The sequence below is a fragment of the Ammospiza nelsoni genome, chromosome 5 (assembly GCF_027579445.1).
Source record: "Ammospiza nelsoni isolate bAmmNel1 chromosome 5, bAmmNel1.pri, whole genome shotgun sequence".
Lineage (NCBI taxonomy): Eukaryota > Metazoa > Chordata > Aves > Passeriformes > Passerellidae > Ammospiza > Ammospiza nelsoni.
In genome coordinates, this window is record NC_080637.1 from 600,078 (window position 1) to 613,028 (window position 12,951).

The window sequence follows — 12,951 nt, forward strand, 5'->3', positions numbered from 1 at the left end:
CCCACAGGACCCCCCAAATCCCAAATCCAGGAGAGCTGCAGGGTTGGAATGTCAAAGGCTTTAATTAGAAAATTATAGGAAAGCTCTGGGCTCGGGCTGAGCCGGGCAGGGGGAACCATGAGATGGGCAGAGCCCGCAGGGAGGAGCACCCCAAAGTGCCAGGGGGGACCCCAAAGTGACCTGAGGGGCTGGGCAGGGTAACCGGAGGGCTGGCACTGCCCAAACTGCCCCAGCCCGCGGGCACAGAGCCCCCACCCGCCCTGAGCCCCTGACCTGTGCTGAGCCCCCACACTGTGGAGCCTGGAGGGGTCCCCAAGGGGCCCCTGGGTACTGGGGAGGGGTCCCTCGACATTGGGGCCAGGTTCCCAAGGGGTCCCTGGGCATTTGGGCCGGGTCCCCAGACACTGGGACATGTCCCCAAGCAGCCCCCGAGCCCTAGGGAGGGGTCCCCAGGAGTGCCTGGACACTGGGGAGGTGTCCCCAGGTAGCAGTGGGAGGTGTCCCCAAGGCCTGGCTGTGTCCCCACAGGCAGTGGGAGGTGTCCCCAAGGCCTGGCTGTGTCCCCACCCCACATGGCCACACCGTGCTGAAGGCACTGGCCCGGGCTGGGGTCCAACAAGCGCTGCCCCCCCAGCCGGGGACTCCCTCCCTGCCCCCCATTTTTGGGGGGCTCTGGGGGCTACTTCTTCTTCTTGTTGGCCTGCCGGCCCTCGGGCCGTGCCCCCTCTGCGCCCGTGCCCCGCGTCCCCTCGGTGCGCGCCCCCTCTGTGCCCCGCGTCCCCTCGGTGCCCCGGGCCCCGTTGCGCTCCCCCCGGTCCCGGGCCCCTTTGTGGCGGGCGGGGGGCGGCCCCCGGCGGGCCAGGGCCCGCAGCAGCCCCGCGGTGGCCGCCACCAGGTAGAGGGACCAGAGCAGGGCGGGGCCCGACACGGGCTGGCACAGGCGGCGCACGGAGCTCAGCAGGCGCGGCAGCAGCGCCTCGGCCCGGCGGCGAACGGGGGGCTTGTCCTGGGGGCAAGGGGAAATGGGTCAGGGGGCTTGTCCTGGGGGGGCAAGGGGGCAGGGGGAAATGGGTCAGGGGGCTTGTCCTGGGGGGGCAAGGGGGCAGGGGGAAATGGGTCAGGGGGATTGCTCTGGGGGGGAAAGGGGTCAGGGGGCTTGTCTTGGGGAGAATGGGATCAGGGGGGATTGTCTTGGAGAAAAAATGAGGTTGAGGTGGGGAAAGGATTGGAGGTGAGGGAAAAGGGCCAGGGGTTGAAAAAGGGGATCAGGGTGAGGGATCAGGGTGAGGGAGGGAAGAGGGTCAGGGGTAAGGGAAGGGGGGATCAGGGGCTGATAAAGGGGATCAGGGTGAGGGAATGGGGGAATGGGGTCAAGGGCTAAGAAAAGGGGTCAGGGTAAGTGAAGGGGCTCAGGGAGGGAGGTGGGGCCAGGGGAACAAGGGATGGGAAAGGGGTCAGGGTCCAGGGAGAGAGAGGGATGGGGGTCAGGGGTGAGGGAAGGGGGCATCAGGGGCTGAAAAAGGGGTCAGGGTGGGGGAAGAGGGTCAGGGGGCAACAAAATGAGTCAGGGGAGAGGGAAGGGGGCTTGGGGGGGTTAAGGGTGAGGCAAGGGGATCAAGGTGAAGGAACAGAGGGTCACGAGCAGTGGAATAGGGTCAGGGAGACAGCTGGGGGCAAGGGAAGGGGGGTCAGGACCGTGGCAGGGGGTCAGGGGTGTTGAAGGACAGGGTCAGGAGCCAGGGAGGGTCTCAGAGCCCAGGGAGGGGTCACGCCGTGCCCACCTTGAGGCCGTGCTGGCTGAGCAGGGACTCCAGCGCGGGATCTCCCAGGGACACGGATGGGAAGAACTCCTGCACGTGCTGCCGCCGCCACCACGGAGCTGGGCCTGGGCTGGGGGCACAGGGGGCTCAGTGACCCCAAACCAACCCCCCCCAGGGCTAGGCTGGGGGCACAGGGGGCTCAGTGACCCCAAACCAACCCCCCCCAGGGCTGGGCTGGGGGCTCAGTGACCCAAACCCTCCCAGGCCGGGCTGGGGGCTCAGGTGACCCCAACCCCCCCCCCGAGCCCGGGCTGGGGGCACAGGGGCCCCTCCCCGCTCACCTGGCCTCGCTGGGGGATGTGAACCAGTACTTGTAGAGCTGGGCCCGCAGGAAGGTGGGCGGGCGGGCGTGGAACGGGTACCGGGACTCGTCTGTCTGCACCAGGCGGATCACTGCGGGACAGGGGCACAGATGGGGACACCCCAAACCCAAACAGGGACACCCAAACACACCTGGGGACACCCCCAGGGCTGTGGGAATAACCCAGTCATGGACACCTCCAAGGCTGTGAGGACACCCTAAATCCATCCAGGGACACCCCAAACCCAAACAGGGACACCCTAAAACCATGGTGGCACCAATGCTGGGGAGGTCCCATCACACCCTGGGTCTCCAGAGGCCCCAGCCCCCTGTGTCCCCTGTCCCCAGAGCCCCCAGGCCCCGGTGACCCTGTCCTCAGTCACCAGACCCCCCAGCCTCCCATGTCCTCTGTCCCCAGTGCCCCCATCCCCAGAGCCCTCAGCCCCCCTGCTCCTTGTACCCAGCCCCCGTGTCCCCTGTTCCCCCAGCCCTTGTGTCCTCTGTCCCCAGAGCCACCCAGCCCCCCGTGTCCCCACCCTCCATGTCCCCTGTCCCCAGAGCCCCCAGCTCCTGTGACCCCTGTCCCTAGAGCCCCCAGCCCGTGTCCTGTGGCCCCTGTCCCCCCAGCCCTCCATGTCCCCAGCCCCTGTGTCCCCTGTCCCCAAAGCCCCCATGTCCCCTTTCCCCCATGTCCCCTGTCACCAGAGCCCCCAACCTCCGTGTCCCCCGTCCCCAGCCCCAGAGCCCCCTGTCCCCAGAGCCCCCTGTCCCCCATGTCTCCTGTCCCCCATGTCTCCTGTCCCCAGAGCACCAGCCCCCCAAGCCCCCAGCCCCCTGTGTCCCCTGTCCCCACCCTCCATGTCTCCCATCCCCAGCCCCCATGTCCCCTGTCCGTGTGTCTGACCGTCGGGCTGTCCCTGCAGCAGGCGCAGCACCAGGGCGCTGAACCAGGGGCTGCTCTGGTGGGGCCCGAGGGCGGCGAACCAGAGCTGCCAGTCCAGGCGGGGCTGGTGCGGGGCCACCACGGCCGGGGCCGCGCTCACGTTCCCGGGCTTGTACATGAACTCGATCTCCTGGGGACGGAACGGCTGCCATGGCAACGGGGACAGGGACACCCAGCCCCAGCCACGGCCCGGAGCCGCCCCAGCCCACGAAAGGGACATTGCCACCCAAAATCCCAGGATTCTGTGACAGGGACACTCTGGAACCCAGCCCCAGCCAGGGCCCAGAGTCACCTCAGCCCCAGGAAAGGGACACTGCCACCCAAAATCCCGGGATTCTGTGACAGGGACACTCTGGAACCCAGCCCCAGCCAGGGCCCGGAGCCGCCCCAGCCCAGGAAAGGGACATTGCCACCCAAAATCCCGGGATTCTGTGACAGGGACACTCTGGAACCCAGCCCCAGCCAGGGCCACCTCAGCACAGGAAAGGGACATGGCCACCCAAAATCCCGGGATTCTGTGACAGGGACACTCTGGAACCCAGCCCCAGCCAGGGCCCAGAGTCACCTCAGCACAGGAAAGGGACATTGACACTCAAAATCCTGGGATTCTGTGACAGGGACACTCTGGAACCCAGCCCCAGCCAGGGCCTGGAGTCACCTCAGCCCCAGGAAAGGGACACTGCCACCCAAAATCCTGGGATTCTGTAAAAGGGACACCAACCCAGCCCCAGCCAGGGCCCAGAGTCACCTCAGCCCCAGGAAAGGGACACTGCCACCCAAAATCCCGGGATTCTGTAAAAGGGACACCTCCGGAACCCAGCCCCAGTCAGGGCCACCTCAGCACAGGAAAGGGACATTGACACTCAAAATCCCGGGATTCTGTAAAAGGGACACTCTGGAACCCAGCCCCAGCCAGGGCCACCTCAGCCCAGGAAAGGGACATTGCCACCCAAAATCCCAGGATTCTGTAAAAGGGACACCTCCAGAACCTGATCCAACCAAGCGCCTGGAGTTACCTCAGCCCCAGGAAAAGGACATTCCCACCCCAAATCCCGGGATTTTGTAAAAGGGACACCTCTGGAACCTGATCCAGCCATGGGCACGGTTCTGTCCATGGTCACCACAACCTCAGGAAAAGACCATTCCCACCCAAAATCCCTGGATTTTGTGACAGGGGCAGCACCAACCACAGCTGACCCAACCATGTGTCTCATCCTCCTTGGGGTCACCTCAGACCCAGGGAAAGGACATTCCCACCCAAAATCCCAGGATTCTGGGGCAGGACACCTCCAGAACCCGATCCAACCAAGGGCCTGGTCCTGCCCAGGGTCACCACAGCCTCAGAACAAGGACCCAGGGTGACTCCATCCCAGCGAGGGACAGGATGAGAGGAAACAGCCTCGAGTTGCAGCAGGGAAGGTTTAGGTTGGATATTGGAAAATTCCTCCTGGAAAGAGGTCCCCAGGCCTGGCACAGGCTGGAGCCTCCAACCCCCAGAGAGAATTCAAAGTCATGGACGTGGCACTTGCAGGGGACACAGGCAGTGGTGGCCCTGGCAGTGCTGGGCATGTTTGGACCCCACGATCCCCATGTTCCAACCAGGCCAACTGCACCATTCCCTGCTCCTGCCCTCTGCTGCCCCTTGCCCTTGGCAGGAGGAGCTCCAGGGCAACTCCTTGGCAGGAAGAACTGGGCCTTGGGACTGCATGAGCTCAGAGCCCCTTCCCAACCCTGATTCTGTGTCCCCACCCTTGGCTCAGTGTCCAGATGTGCCCAGCCCCCAGACTCTGTGTCCAGCTGTGCCCAGCCATGCCCAGCCCAGACTCCCCATCCAGCTGTGCCCGTTCCTGTGCCCAGCCCAGACTATGTCCAGCTGTGCCGAGCCCAGACTCACCATCCAGCTGTGCCTGTTCCCGTGCCCAGCCCAGACTCTGTGCCCGTTCCCGTGCCCAGCCCAGACTATGTCCAGCTGTGCCAAGCCCAGACTCACCATCCAGCTGTGCCCAGCCATGCCTAGCCCAGATTCTGTGTTTAGCTGTGCCTGTTCCCGTGCCCAGCCCAGACTCACCATCCAGCTGTGCCCATTCCCATCTCAGGCTCTGTGCCCATTCCCACGCCCATCCCAGGCTCTGTGCCGATTCCTGCGCCCAGCCCAGGCTCACCGTCCAGCTGTGCCCATTCCCGTGCCCATCCCAGGCTCTGTGCCCATTCCCATGCCAGGCTCACCGTCCAGCTGTGCCCAGCAGTGCCCAGCCCAGGCTCACCGTCCAGCTCTGCCCATTCCCGTGCCCATCCCAGGCTCTGTGCCCACTGCCGTGCCCAGCCCAGGCTCTGTGCCCACTCCCGTGCCCATCCCAGGCTCTGGGCTCACTGCCGTGCCCATCCCAGGCTCTGTGCCCATTCCCCTGCCCAGCCCAGACTCTGCGCCCACTGCCGTGCCCAGCCCAGGCTCACCGTCCAACTCTGCCCATTCCTGTGCCCATCCCAGGCTCTGTGCCCACTGCCGTGCCCATCCCAGACTCTGTGCCCACTGCCGTGCCCATCCCAGGCTCTGTGCCCACTGCCGTGCCCAGCCCAGGCTCACCGTCCAGCTGTGCCCGTCGTAGCTGCCCTCCAGGATGACCTCGGGCCGGCCGCCCACGCCGGTCATCCTGCGGAAGAGCCCGTAGGAATTGACCACCTGGAATCGCTCCACGGCCCCGAACAGCTGGTGGATGCCGGGCCACAGCTTCCCGTTGGACTCGTGCTCGATGTAGGTGAAGGGCACCTGGGGGGCAGGGGGCTCTGTCAGGGCCTGGGGGGTTTGGGGGTGCCCAGTGCCCCCCGGCCCCCAGGCCTCACCAGGCTAACGGCGAACAGGCCCACGGTGGCCGTGGCCATGATGGCCCACTGCAGGGTGGCCCAGAGCTTCCAGAAGCATCCCCGGACACAGGCACAGCTGGGGGGGCACAAACGGGGGGTTATGGGGGCAAAGAGGCTCAGCCCCCCCGGTTTGGGGGGTTAAAATCCTCCCACACTCTATCTGACAGCTTAAATCACAGAGCAGGGTCACCCCTTCCCAGCTCCCAGGGTGTCACCTCAGTGTCCCCAACGCCCCTGGGGGCACCTCAATTCCACCTACACCCCTGGGGGCACCCTGATTTAACCCACACCCCTGGGACCACCCCAGTGTCCCCCTACACCCCTGGGGACACCCTGGTTTCACCCATATCCCTGGGGACACCCCGATGCCCCCCACACGCCTCAAGGGCACCTCGGTGTCCCCCACACCCCTGGCAACACCCTGGTGTCCCCCACACCCCTGGAGACACCCCAGTGTCCCCCACACCCACCGGTACATGGCCACGAGGATCTCCCAGGACAGGGACAGGGAGGCCACCCCCACGAGTGGCAGTGTCACCGTGCGCAGCCACATGGTGAACTCGTGGTAGGTGAAGGCTTCAGGGGGAACAGACGTGGGTCAGGGACAGCCCCCAGGTCAGGGACAGCCCCTGTGCCCAGGGAGGGGCACACAGCTGTGCCCTGGCACGTACCCACTTTGGAGTCCAGCAGTTTCTTGTCCCAGTCCAGCTCCAGGCCGAAGTAGTGCACGGTCCAGCAGAGCAGGAGCCCGTAGGTGCAGAGCTCCAGCAGCGTGCCCAGCACTGAGCCCAGGCTGGGGGGCCAGCCTGGGGCACAGAGGGGGTCAGAGCCTGCCTGGGACCCCCCTGGGCACAGCCCCTGCCCTGGGCTGAGTGTGGCAGCTCCCACAGCGTCCCCTGTCCCCAGGAATGCCCCCTCCCCTCCCCAGCCTGGGGTCTCACCGTTGCCCTGCCTCCCGCGGGGCCGGCCCAGCCAGCGCCCCACGTGCTCCTCGTCCAGCAGGGAGAAGGCCAGCACGATGGTCAGCACGTTGAAGAAGTTGTAGTTGCCCGTGAGGATGATGAGGACCTGCAGCAGGACCTGGGGGGCACAGGGGGGGTTTGGGGTGTCACAGGGACAGAGGACACTGGGCACACCTGAGCAGCACCTCCAGTGCGGGCACCTCACCTCCCAGTGCCAGCCCCAGCCCTGGAGAGGCCCCCATGGGGACCCCCGGGCACAAAGAGACTCAGGGCTGTCACAGACACACATTTTTCTTTATGTCCTTTTAAAGTTTTAAACCTGCTTTACCTTCCTACTAATCCTATCTCACAACAAAAAGTGAACACACTAATAATTAACCAACACTAAACCCACCACACTCATTAGCACACCACACAAAAAAATCTTAAAATTAATAAAATCCCAAATTAACAAAAAGTGATACACCGGTAATTAATGAACATTAAACCCACCACACCCACTAGTACACCACCTAAAAAAATCCCAAAATTAATAAAATCCCAAATTAACAGAGTGAATACACCAGTAATTAACCAACACTAAACCCAGTACACTCACTAGCATACCACACAAAAAAAATCCCAAAATTAATAAAATCCTGAATTAACAGAGTGAGTACAGCAGTACATTAAATCCACCACACTCACTAGTACAACACCCAAAAACTCCCCAAATTAATAAAATACTGAATTAACAAAAAGTGAGCACACCAGTAATTACCCAGCACTAAACCCTCCACAGCAATTAGCACACCACCCAAAAAATCCCAAAATTAATAAAAGCACAAATTAACAACAAGCAAATACACTAGTAACTACCCAGCATTAAACCCACTGCACTCACTAGCAACTACCCAAAAAATCTTAATAAAATCTGAAATCAACCAAGTGAGCACACCCGTAATTAACGAACATTAAACCCACCACACTCACTAGCACACCACCCAAAAAATCCCAAAATTAATAAAATCCCAAATTAACAAAAAGTGAATACACCAGTAATTAACCAACACTAAACCCAGTACACTCACTAGCACACCACCCCAAAAAATCCCAAAAGTAATAAAATCCCAAATTAACAAAAAGTGAATACACCAGTAATTAACTAACACTAAATCCTTCACAGTGATTAGCAGATGGAAAATCTTAAAATTAATAAAATCTGAAATCAACAAAAAGTAGATACACTAATAATTACCCAACACTAAACCCATCACACTCACTAGCACTCCACCCAAAAAATCCCAAAATTAATAAAATCTGAAATCAACAAAAAGCGAGTACACCAGTAATTAACAAACATTAAACCCTTCACACTCACTACCACACAACCCAAAAAATCCCCAAACCAATGAAATCCCAAATAACCAAACCAAAACCCCTGCAGCAGCCCCTCTGAAGTGCAGGACGCCCACCCCAGCCCAGCCCCTGGACGCAGTGCCCAGTCCCACCTGGCAGTAGAAGGCGAAGAGGCGCAGGCGGCGCAGGGGCGCGAAGAAGAGCACGGGCACGGCCACCTCGATGACGTAGGTGGCCACCACGCTGAGCTTCTGGAACCACACGGGCAGCTGGTGTGCCAGCCACGCCGCCGGCGTGGGGATGCACTGCGTCTCGTAGTGGTACGTCAGAGCTGGGGGGCACAGAAACGGGGGCTCGACAAAAATCCCAAAGATTCACCCCAATCCTGGGTAATCCCGGCTTTTGCCATTGCAGAGTATAACCAGTGCTAACCACGGAAAAGCTTCTCGGGGCAAAAATGGTTCCAAATGAAGGGGTATCTTGGGGCTGGGGGATACAGGGGACTTTGGGAGGACTTCCATAATCTACTTCCCAAAAACTGAACCTAATTTGGGGTTAATGCCAGTTTTTCCCATTGCAGACTACAAGCAATTCTGGGAATTCCAGAATTGGAATTCAGAATTAAGTGGTATCTTGGGGCTGGGGCACACAGCAGGCTTTGGGAGGGCTTTCCATAACCTGCTTCCCAAAAATTCCCTGGAATTCCAGGCTAATAGAGATTTTTCCCCATTGCGGAATAGAATCAGTACTAAATAGGAAAAACCTTCTTTGCAGAAAAATCCAAATTAAACTGTACCTCAGAACTGAGGCGGCATAGGGGGCCTTTCCATATTCTACTTCCCAATAATTCACTGGAATTCCAGGCTAGTGACTGAACCCCCAAAGCTTCACACCCTTAACAACACCTGAGCCCCCAAACCTGCACCCTTCACCTGTGAGCCCCCCGACAGCCGAAACCCCAAACCTGCATCACTCACCAACACCTGAACCCTCAAACCTGCACCCCTGCGATCCCCCCATGCGGGGCAGCAGCTCAGGAGCTTCACAACCCCTAAAACTGGGGGATTCTCCCCAATAGCTGAGCCCCCCTCACCTGTGAGCCCCCACCAGGTGGGGCAGCGGCTGGTGAGCTTCACCACGCCCGAGGCGAACATGAGGCGGAAGAGGAGCCAGCGCACGGCCCAGAAGGTGACGGCATCGTGGGGCCTCCAGGCCGGGGACCCCCAGCGCAGCAGGCGCAGGGGGGCCACCAGCACGGCCAGGAACCCGGCCTCCAGCAGCAGGCTGTCCCTGGGGAATGGGGGGGACAGGGCTGAGACCCCCACCCTGCACCCCACAGGGGCTGGGAACACGGGCATGCCCTGTATGTGGGGCTGGGGACACAGGTGTGTCCTGTATGTGGGGCTGGGGACATGGCCGTACCCTGTATGTGGGGCTGGGGACACAGGTGTGCCCTGTATGTGGGGCTGGGGACACGGGTGTGCCCTGTATGTGGGGCTGGGGACACGGCCGTGCCCTGTATGTGGGGCTGGGGACACAGGTGTGCCCTGTATGTGGGGCTGGGGACACAGGTGTGTCCTGTATGTGGGGCTGGGGACACGGCCGTGCCCTGTATGTGGGGCTGGGGACACGGCCGTGCCCTGTATGTGGGGCTGGGGACACGGCCGTGCCCTGTATGTGGGGCTGGGGACACGGGTGTGCCCTGTATGTGGGGCTGGGGACACGGGTGTGCCCTGTATGTGGGGCTGGGGACACGGCCGTGCCCTGTATGTGGGGCTGGGGACACAGGTGTGCCCTGTATGTGGGGCTGGGGACACGGCCACCCCCTGCTCCCCATCCCACCGTGCCCCGACCCCAGTCCCCCGAGCCCCCCACATCCCCTGTCCACTTCCCAGAGCTCCCTGTGCCCCTCACCCCAGTCCCCCGAGCCCCCCACCCCACTGTGTCCCCTGCCCCCTGGGCAGCCCCTTGTCTTGGTCCTCACAGCCCCTTGTGCCCCCCACCCTGGCCCCCAGAGCCCCCCGACCCACTCCCCAGGACCCTCTGTGCCCCCCACCCAGGGGGCCCAGGACGGTTCCCCAGCCCTGAGCCCCTCAAAAGCCCCAAAGGTGAGGGGGGGTTGCCTGACTCACCACTGGAAGTACAGGAACACCTGGCCCACCTGCGGAGAGGGAGCAGGGTGGGGATCAGCTGGGGGGTCTGACACCCCCAGACCCTTCCCCATGGGGAGAGGGGTGGGCACAGAGCCCTGGGCCCCCTGGCACGGGAGCAGTGGGAGGTGACAGCCCCCTTGGGAGGGATGGCCTCATACAGATCATCTGTCCTTCCTTAATTCCTGATTTCAGAGGGAAGTGAAACATCCTCCTCTTCCTCCTTCCCCCACACCCAGCTCTGACCCATGGGAGCTCCAGCCCCAACACCAGGGAGGATCCAGGGAATCCTGGGATGGTTTGGGTGAGAAGGGACCCCAGAGCCCCTGCAGTGCCACCCCTGCCATGGCAGGGACACCTCCCACTGTGCCAGGCTGCTCCAGCCCCAGTGCCCAGCCTGGCCTTGGGCACTGCCAGGGATGCAGGGGCAGCCCCAGCTGCTCTGGCAATGCCAGCCCAGGCAGGAATTCCTCACTGCCAAGATCCCTCTGGCAGTGGGAGCCATTCCCTGTGTGCTGTCCCTGCATCCCTCATCCCCCTGCAGCTCCAGGCCGGGCTGAATCACCCTGGGACAGTGTGAGGTGTCCCTGCCCATGGGGGCTGGAATGGGATGGGATTTACAGCTCCTTCCCACCCCATCCTTCCCTGATTCCATCACTGTGCCCCCCCGGCACACCAAGAGCTGGCAGGACAAGCCACCCCCCGCCGTCCCCGCTGTCCCCGCACCTGGTACAGTGACAGGTAGAACATCCTGAGCAGGGCGAACACCAGGCAGTCCCGCAGGCAGTCGCAGAGCAGCGCGCCGAGCGCCGCCAGCATTCCCAGCAGGCAGAGCAGCTCCATGCCCTGCTCCGTGTCCAGCCCCAGGCGCGGCCCCAGCCACAGCAGCGTGGGGACATCGCGCAGCTGCTCCCACAGCCCCTTCCCGCTCAGCCGCAGCACCCGCCGCGCCGGCAGCAGCCCCTCGCGGCCGTACAGCCCTGCGGGGACGGGCAGTGAGCACGGAACGGCAGGGAGAACCGGGAATGCACACGGCATGCCAGGGAGAGCACCCGTATTAAACGCGGCACGCCAGGGAGAAGCGGGATTGAGCGCGGCACGAACCCGCATGCCCGGGAGAACCGGGAATAAACCCGGCATGCCAGGGGCAACACGGATTGAGCACGGCGTGCCAGGGAAAACTGGGAATAAACACGGCATGCCCGGGAAAGCCCGCAATAAACCCGCCATTCCCGGGAGAAAGCCCGGCATAAACCCGGCACTCCAGGGAAAACTCGGCTTAAACCCGCCATTCCCGGGAGAAAGCCCGGCATAAACCCGCACATTTCCCCGAGAACCGCGGCATTCCTGGGAAAAAGCCGGCACTCCCAGGAAACACCCACAATAAACCCCACATTCCCGGAACGTCCCCCGAGGAGCCGGCGCTGCTGCCGGGACAAACCCGAGGCACCGGGAGCGCGACCCGGCCTCAATCCCTGCCTCCAGCCCGGCCACCCCTGCCTCCAGCCCCCGGGAAGGGCCCAGGTGCGAGGCAGGAGCTGCCAGAGCCACGTGGAAGGGACGGGCGGTGGCGGCTGCTGCGGCTCAGGGACACCGGGGCCGCGCCGGGACCGCCGGTGCTCCCGGGAAGGGGAAACGAGGGAGGGAAACGGGAGGAGGGAAAAGATAACGGGGATACGGAGCGATCGGCCCGGCAGCGGGACGGGCACGGACTGTCCCTGCCCCGGCTCCGCCGGTCCCCTCCCGACCCCGATCCCGCTCGACTCCACCGGCCACGTCCCCAGCTCTCTCCCGGCTCTGCCCCGGTTCCCCCAGCCCCACTCCCGGTCCTATCTCGGTTCCCCGGCCCCATCCCGCTCTCCCGGCCCCACTCCCAGCTCCGTCCCGCTTTCCCCGGTCCCACTCCCGTCCCCATCCCGGTTCTCCAGGCCCCGCTCCGATCCCTGTCCCGGTTCCCCCGGTCCCGATCCCGGCTCCTCCGGCCCCACTCCCATCCCTATCCCGGTTCTCCCGGCCCCGCTCCGATCCCTGTCCCGGTTCCCCTGGCCCCACTTGCGGCACAGTCCCCGTTCCCCTGGCCCCACTCCCGTCCCTATCCCGTTTCCCCCGCCCCAGTCCCGGCTCTATCCCGTTTCCCCCGCCCCAGTCCCGGCTCTATCCCGGTTCTCCTGGCCCCACTCCCCGCTCCGTCCCGGTTCCCCTAGCCCTGTCCCAGTTCCCCCACCCCCACTCCCATTCCTTTCCCGGTTCCCCCGGCCCCACTCCCATCCGTACCCTGGTTCTCCCGGCCCCACTCCCATCCGTACCCTGGTTCTCCCGGCCCCACTCCCGTCCCTCTCCCGGTTCCCCCGGCCCCACTCCCGGCTCTGCTCCATTCCCCCATGCCTATCCCGCATGCCCCGGCCCCACTCGCGGCTCCGTCCCGGTTCCCCCGCCCCACTCCCGGCAGTGCCGCCGCGGTACCGGGGATCTGCACGTAGAGGGAGCCGAAGGCGGCGATGTAGACGGCGGCCAGCCCGGCCAGGAACAGCGCCCGCGGCCGCGCCAGCTCCCCCATGGCGGCCATGGCGGCCCG

The 12,951-nt window shown here is 63.2% G+C and overlaps 1 protein-coding gene across 1 annotated transcript; it reads right to left on the reverse strand.

The window, feature by feature from the left end:
* Nucleotides 1–43: 43 nt before the first annotated feature.
* LMF2 (lipase maturation factor 2) lies at nt 44–12,944 on the reverse strand. The gene is made up of 14 exons (XM_059472825.1): nt 12,840–12,944; nt 11,103–11,356; nt 10,359–10,387; nt 9,320–9,516; nt 8,379–8,557; nt 6,868–7,006; nt 6,598–6,732; nt 6,397–6,502; nt 5,906–6,002; nt 5,649–5,831; nt 3,026–3,194; nt 2,102–2,213; nt 1,782–1,890; nt 44–1,006 (listed from the first exon to the last, which is right to left on the reverse strand). The coding sequence occupies exons 1-14, from the start codon at nt 12,940–12,942 to the stop codon at nt 680–682; spliced, it is 2,139 nt and encodes a 712-aa protein (XP_059328808.1). The 5' UTR covers nt 12,943–12,944; the 3' UTR covers nt 44–679.
* Between the last annotated feature and the right edge of the window lie 7 nt (nt 12,945–12,951).

Bases quoted from the DNA above. Each gene is read 5' to 3' on its own strand.
- LMF2 (XM_059472825.1), bottom strand. From the start codon at position 12,942: ATGGCCGCCATGGGGGAGCTGGCGCGGCCGCGGGCGCTGTTCCTGGCC. The intron at 10,388-11,102 runs GTGCGGGGACAG...CCCTCTCCGCAG, and splicing joins TCTACCTGTCACTGTACCAG to GTGGGCCAGGTGTTCCTGTA. The intron at 5,832-5,905 runs GTGAGGCCTGGG...CCTGCCCCCCAG, and splicing joins GCCTGTTCGCCGTTAGCCTG to GTGCCCTTCACCTACATCGA.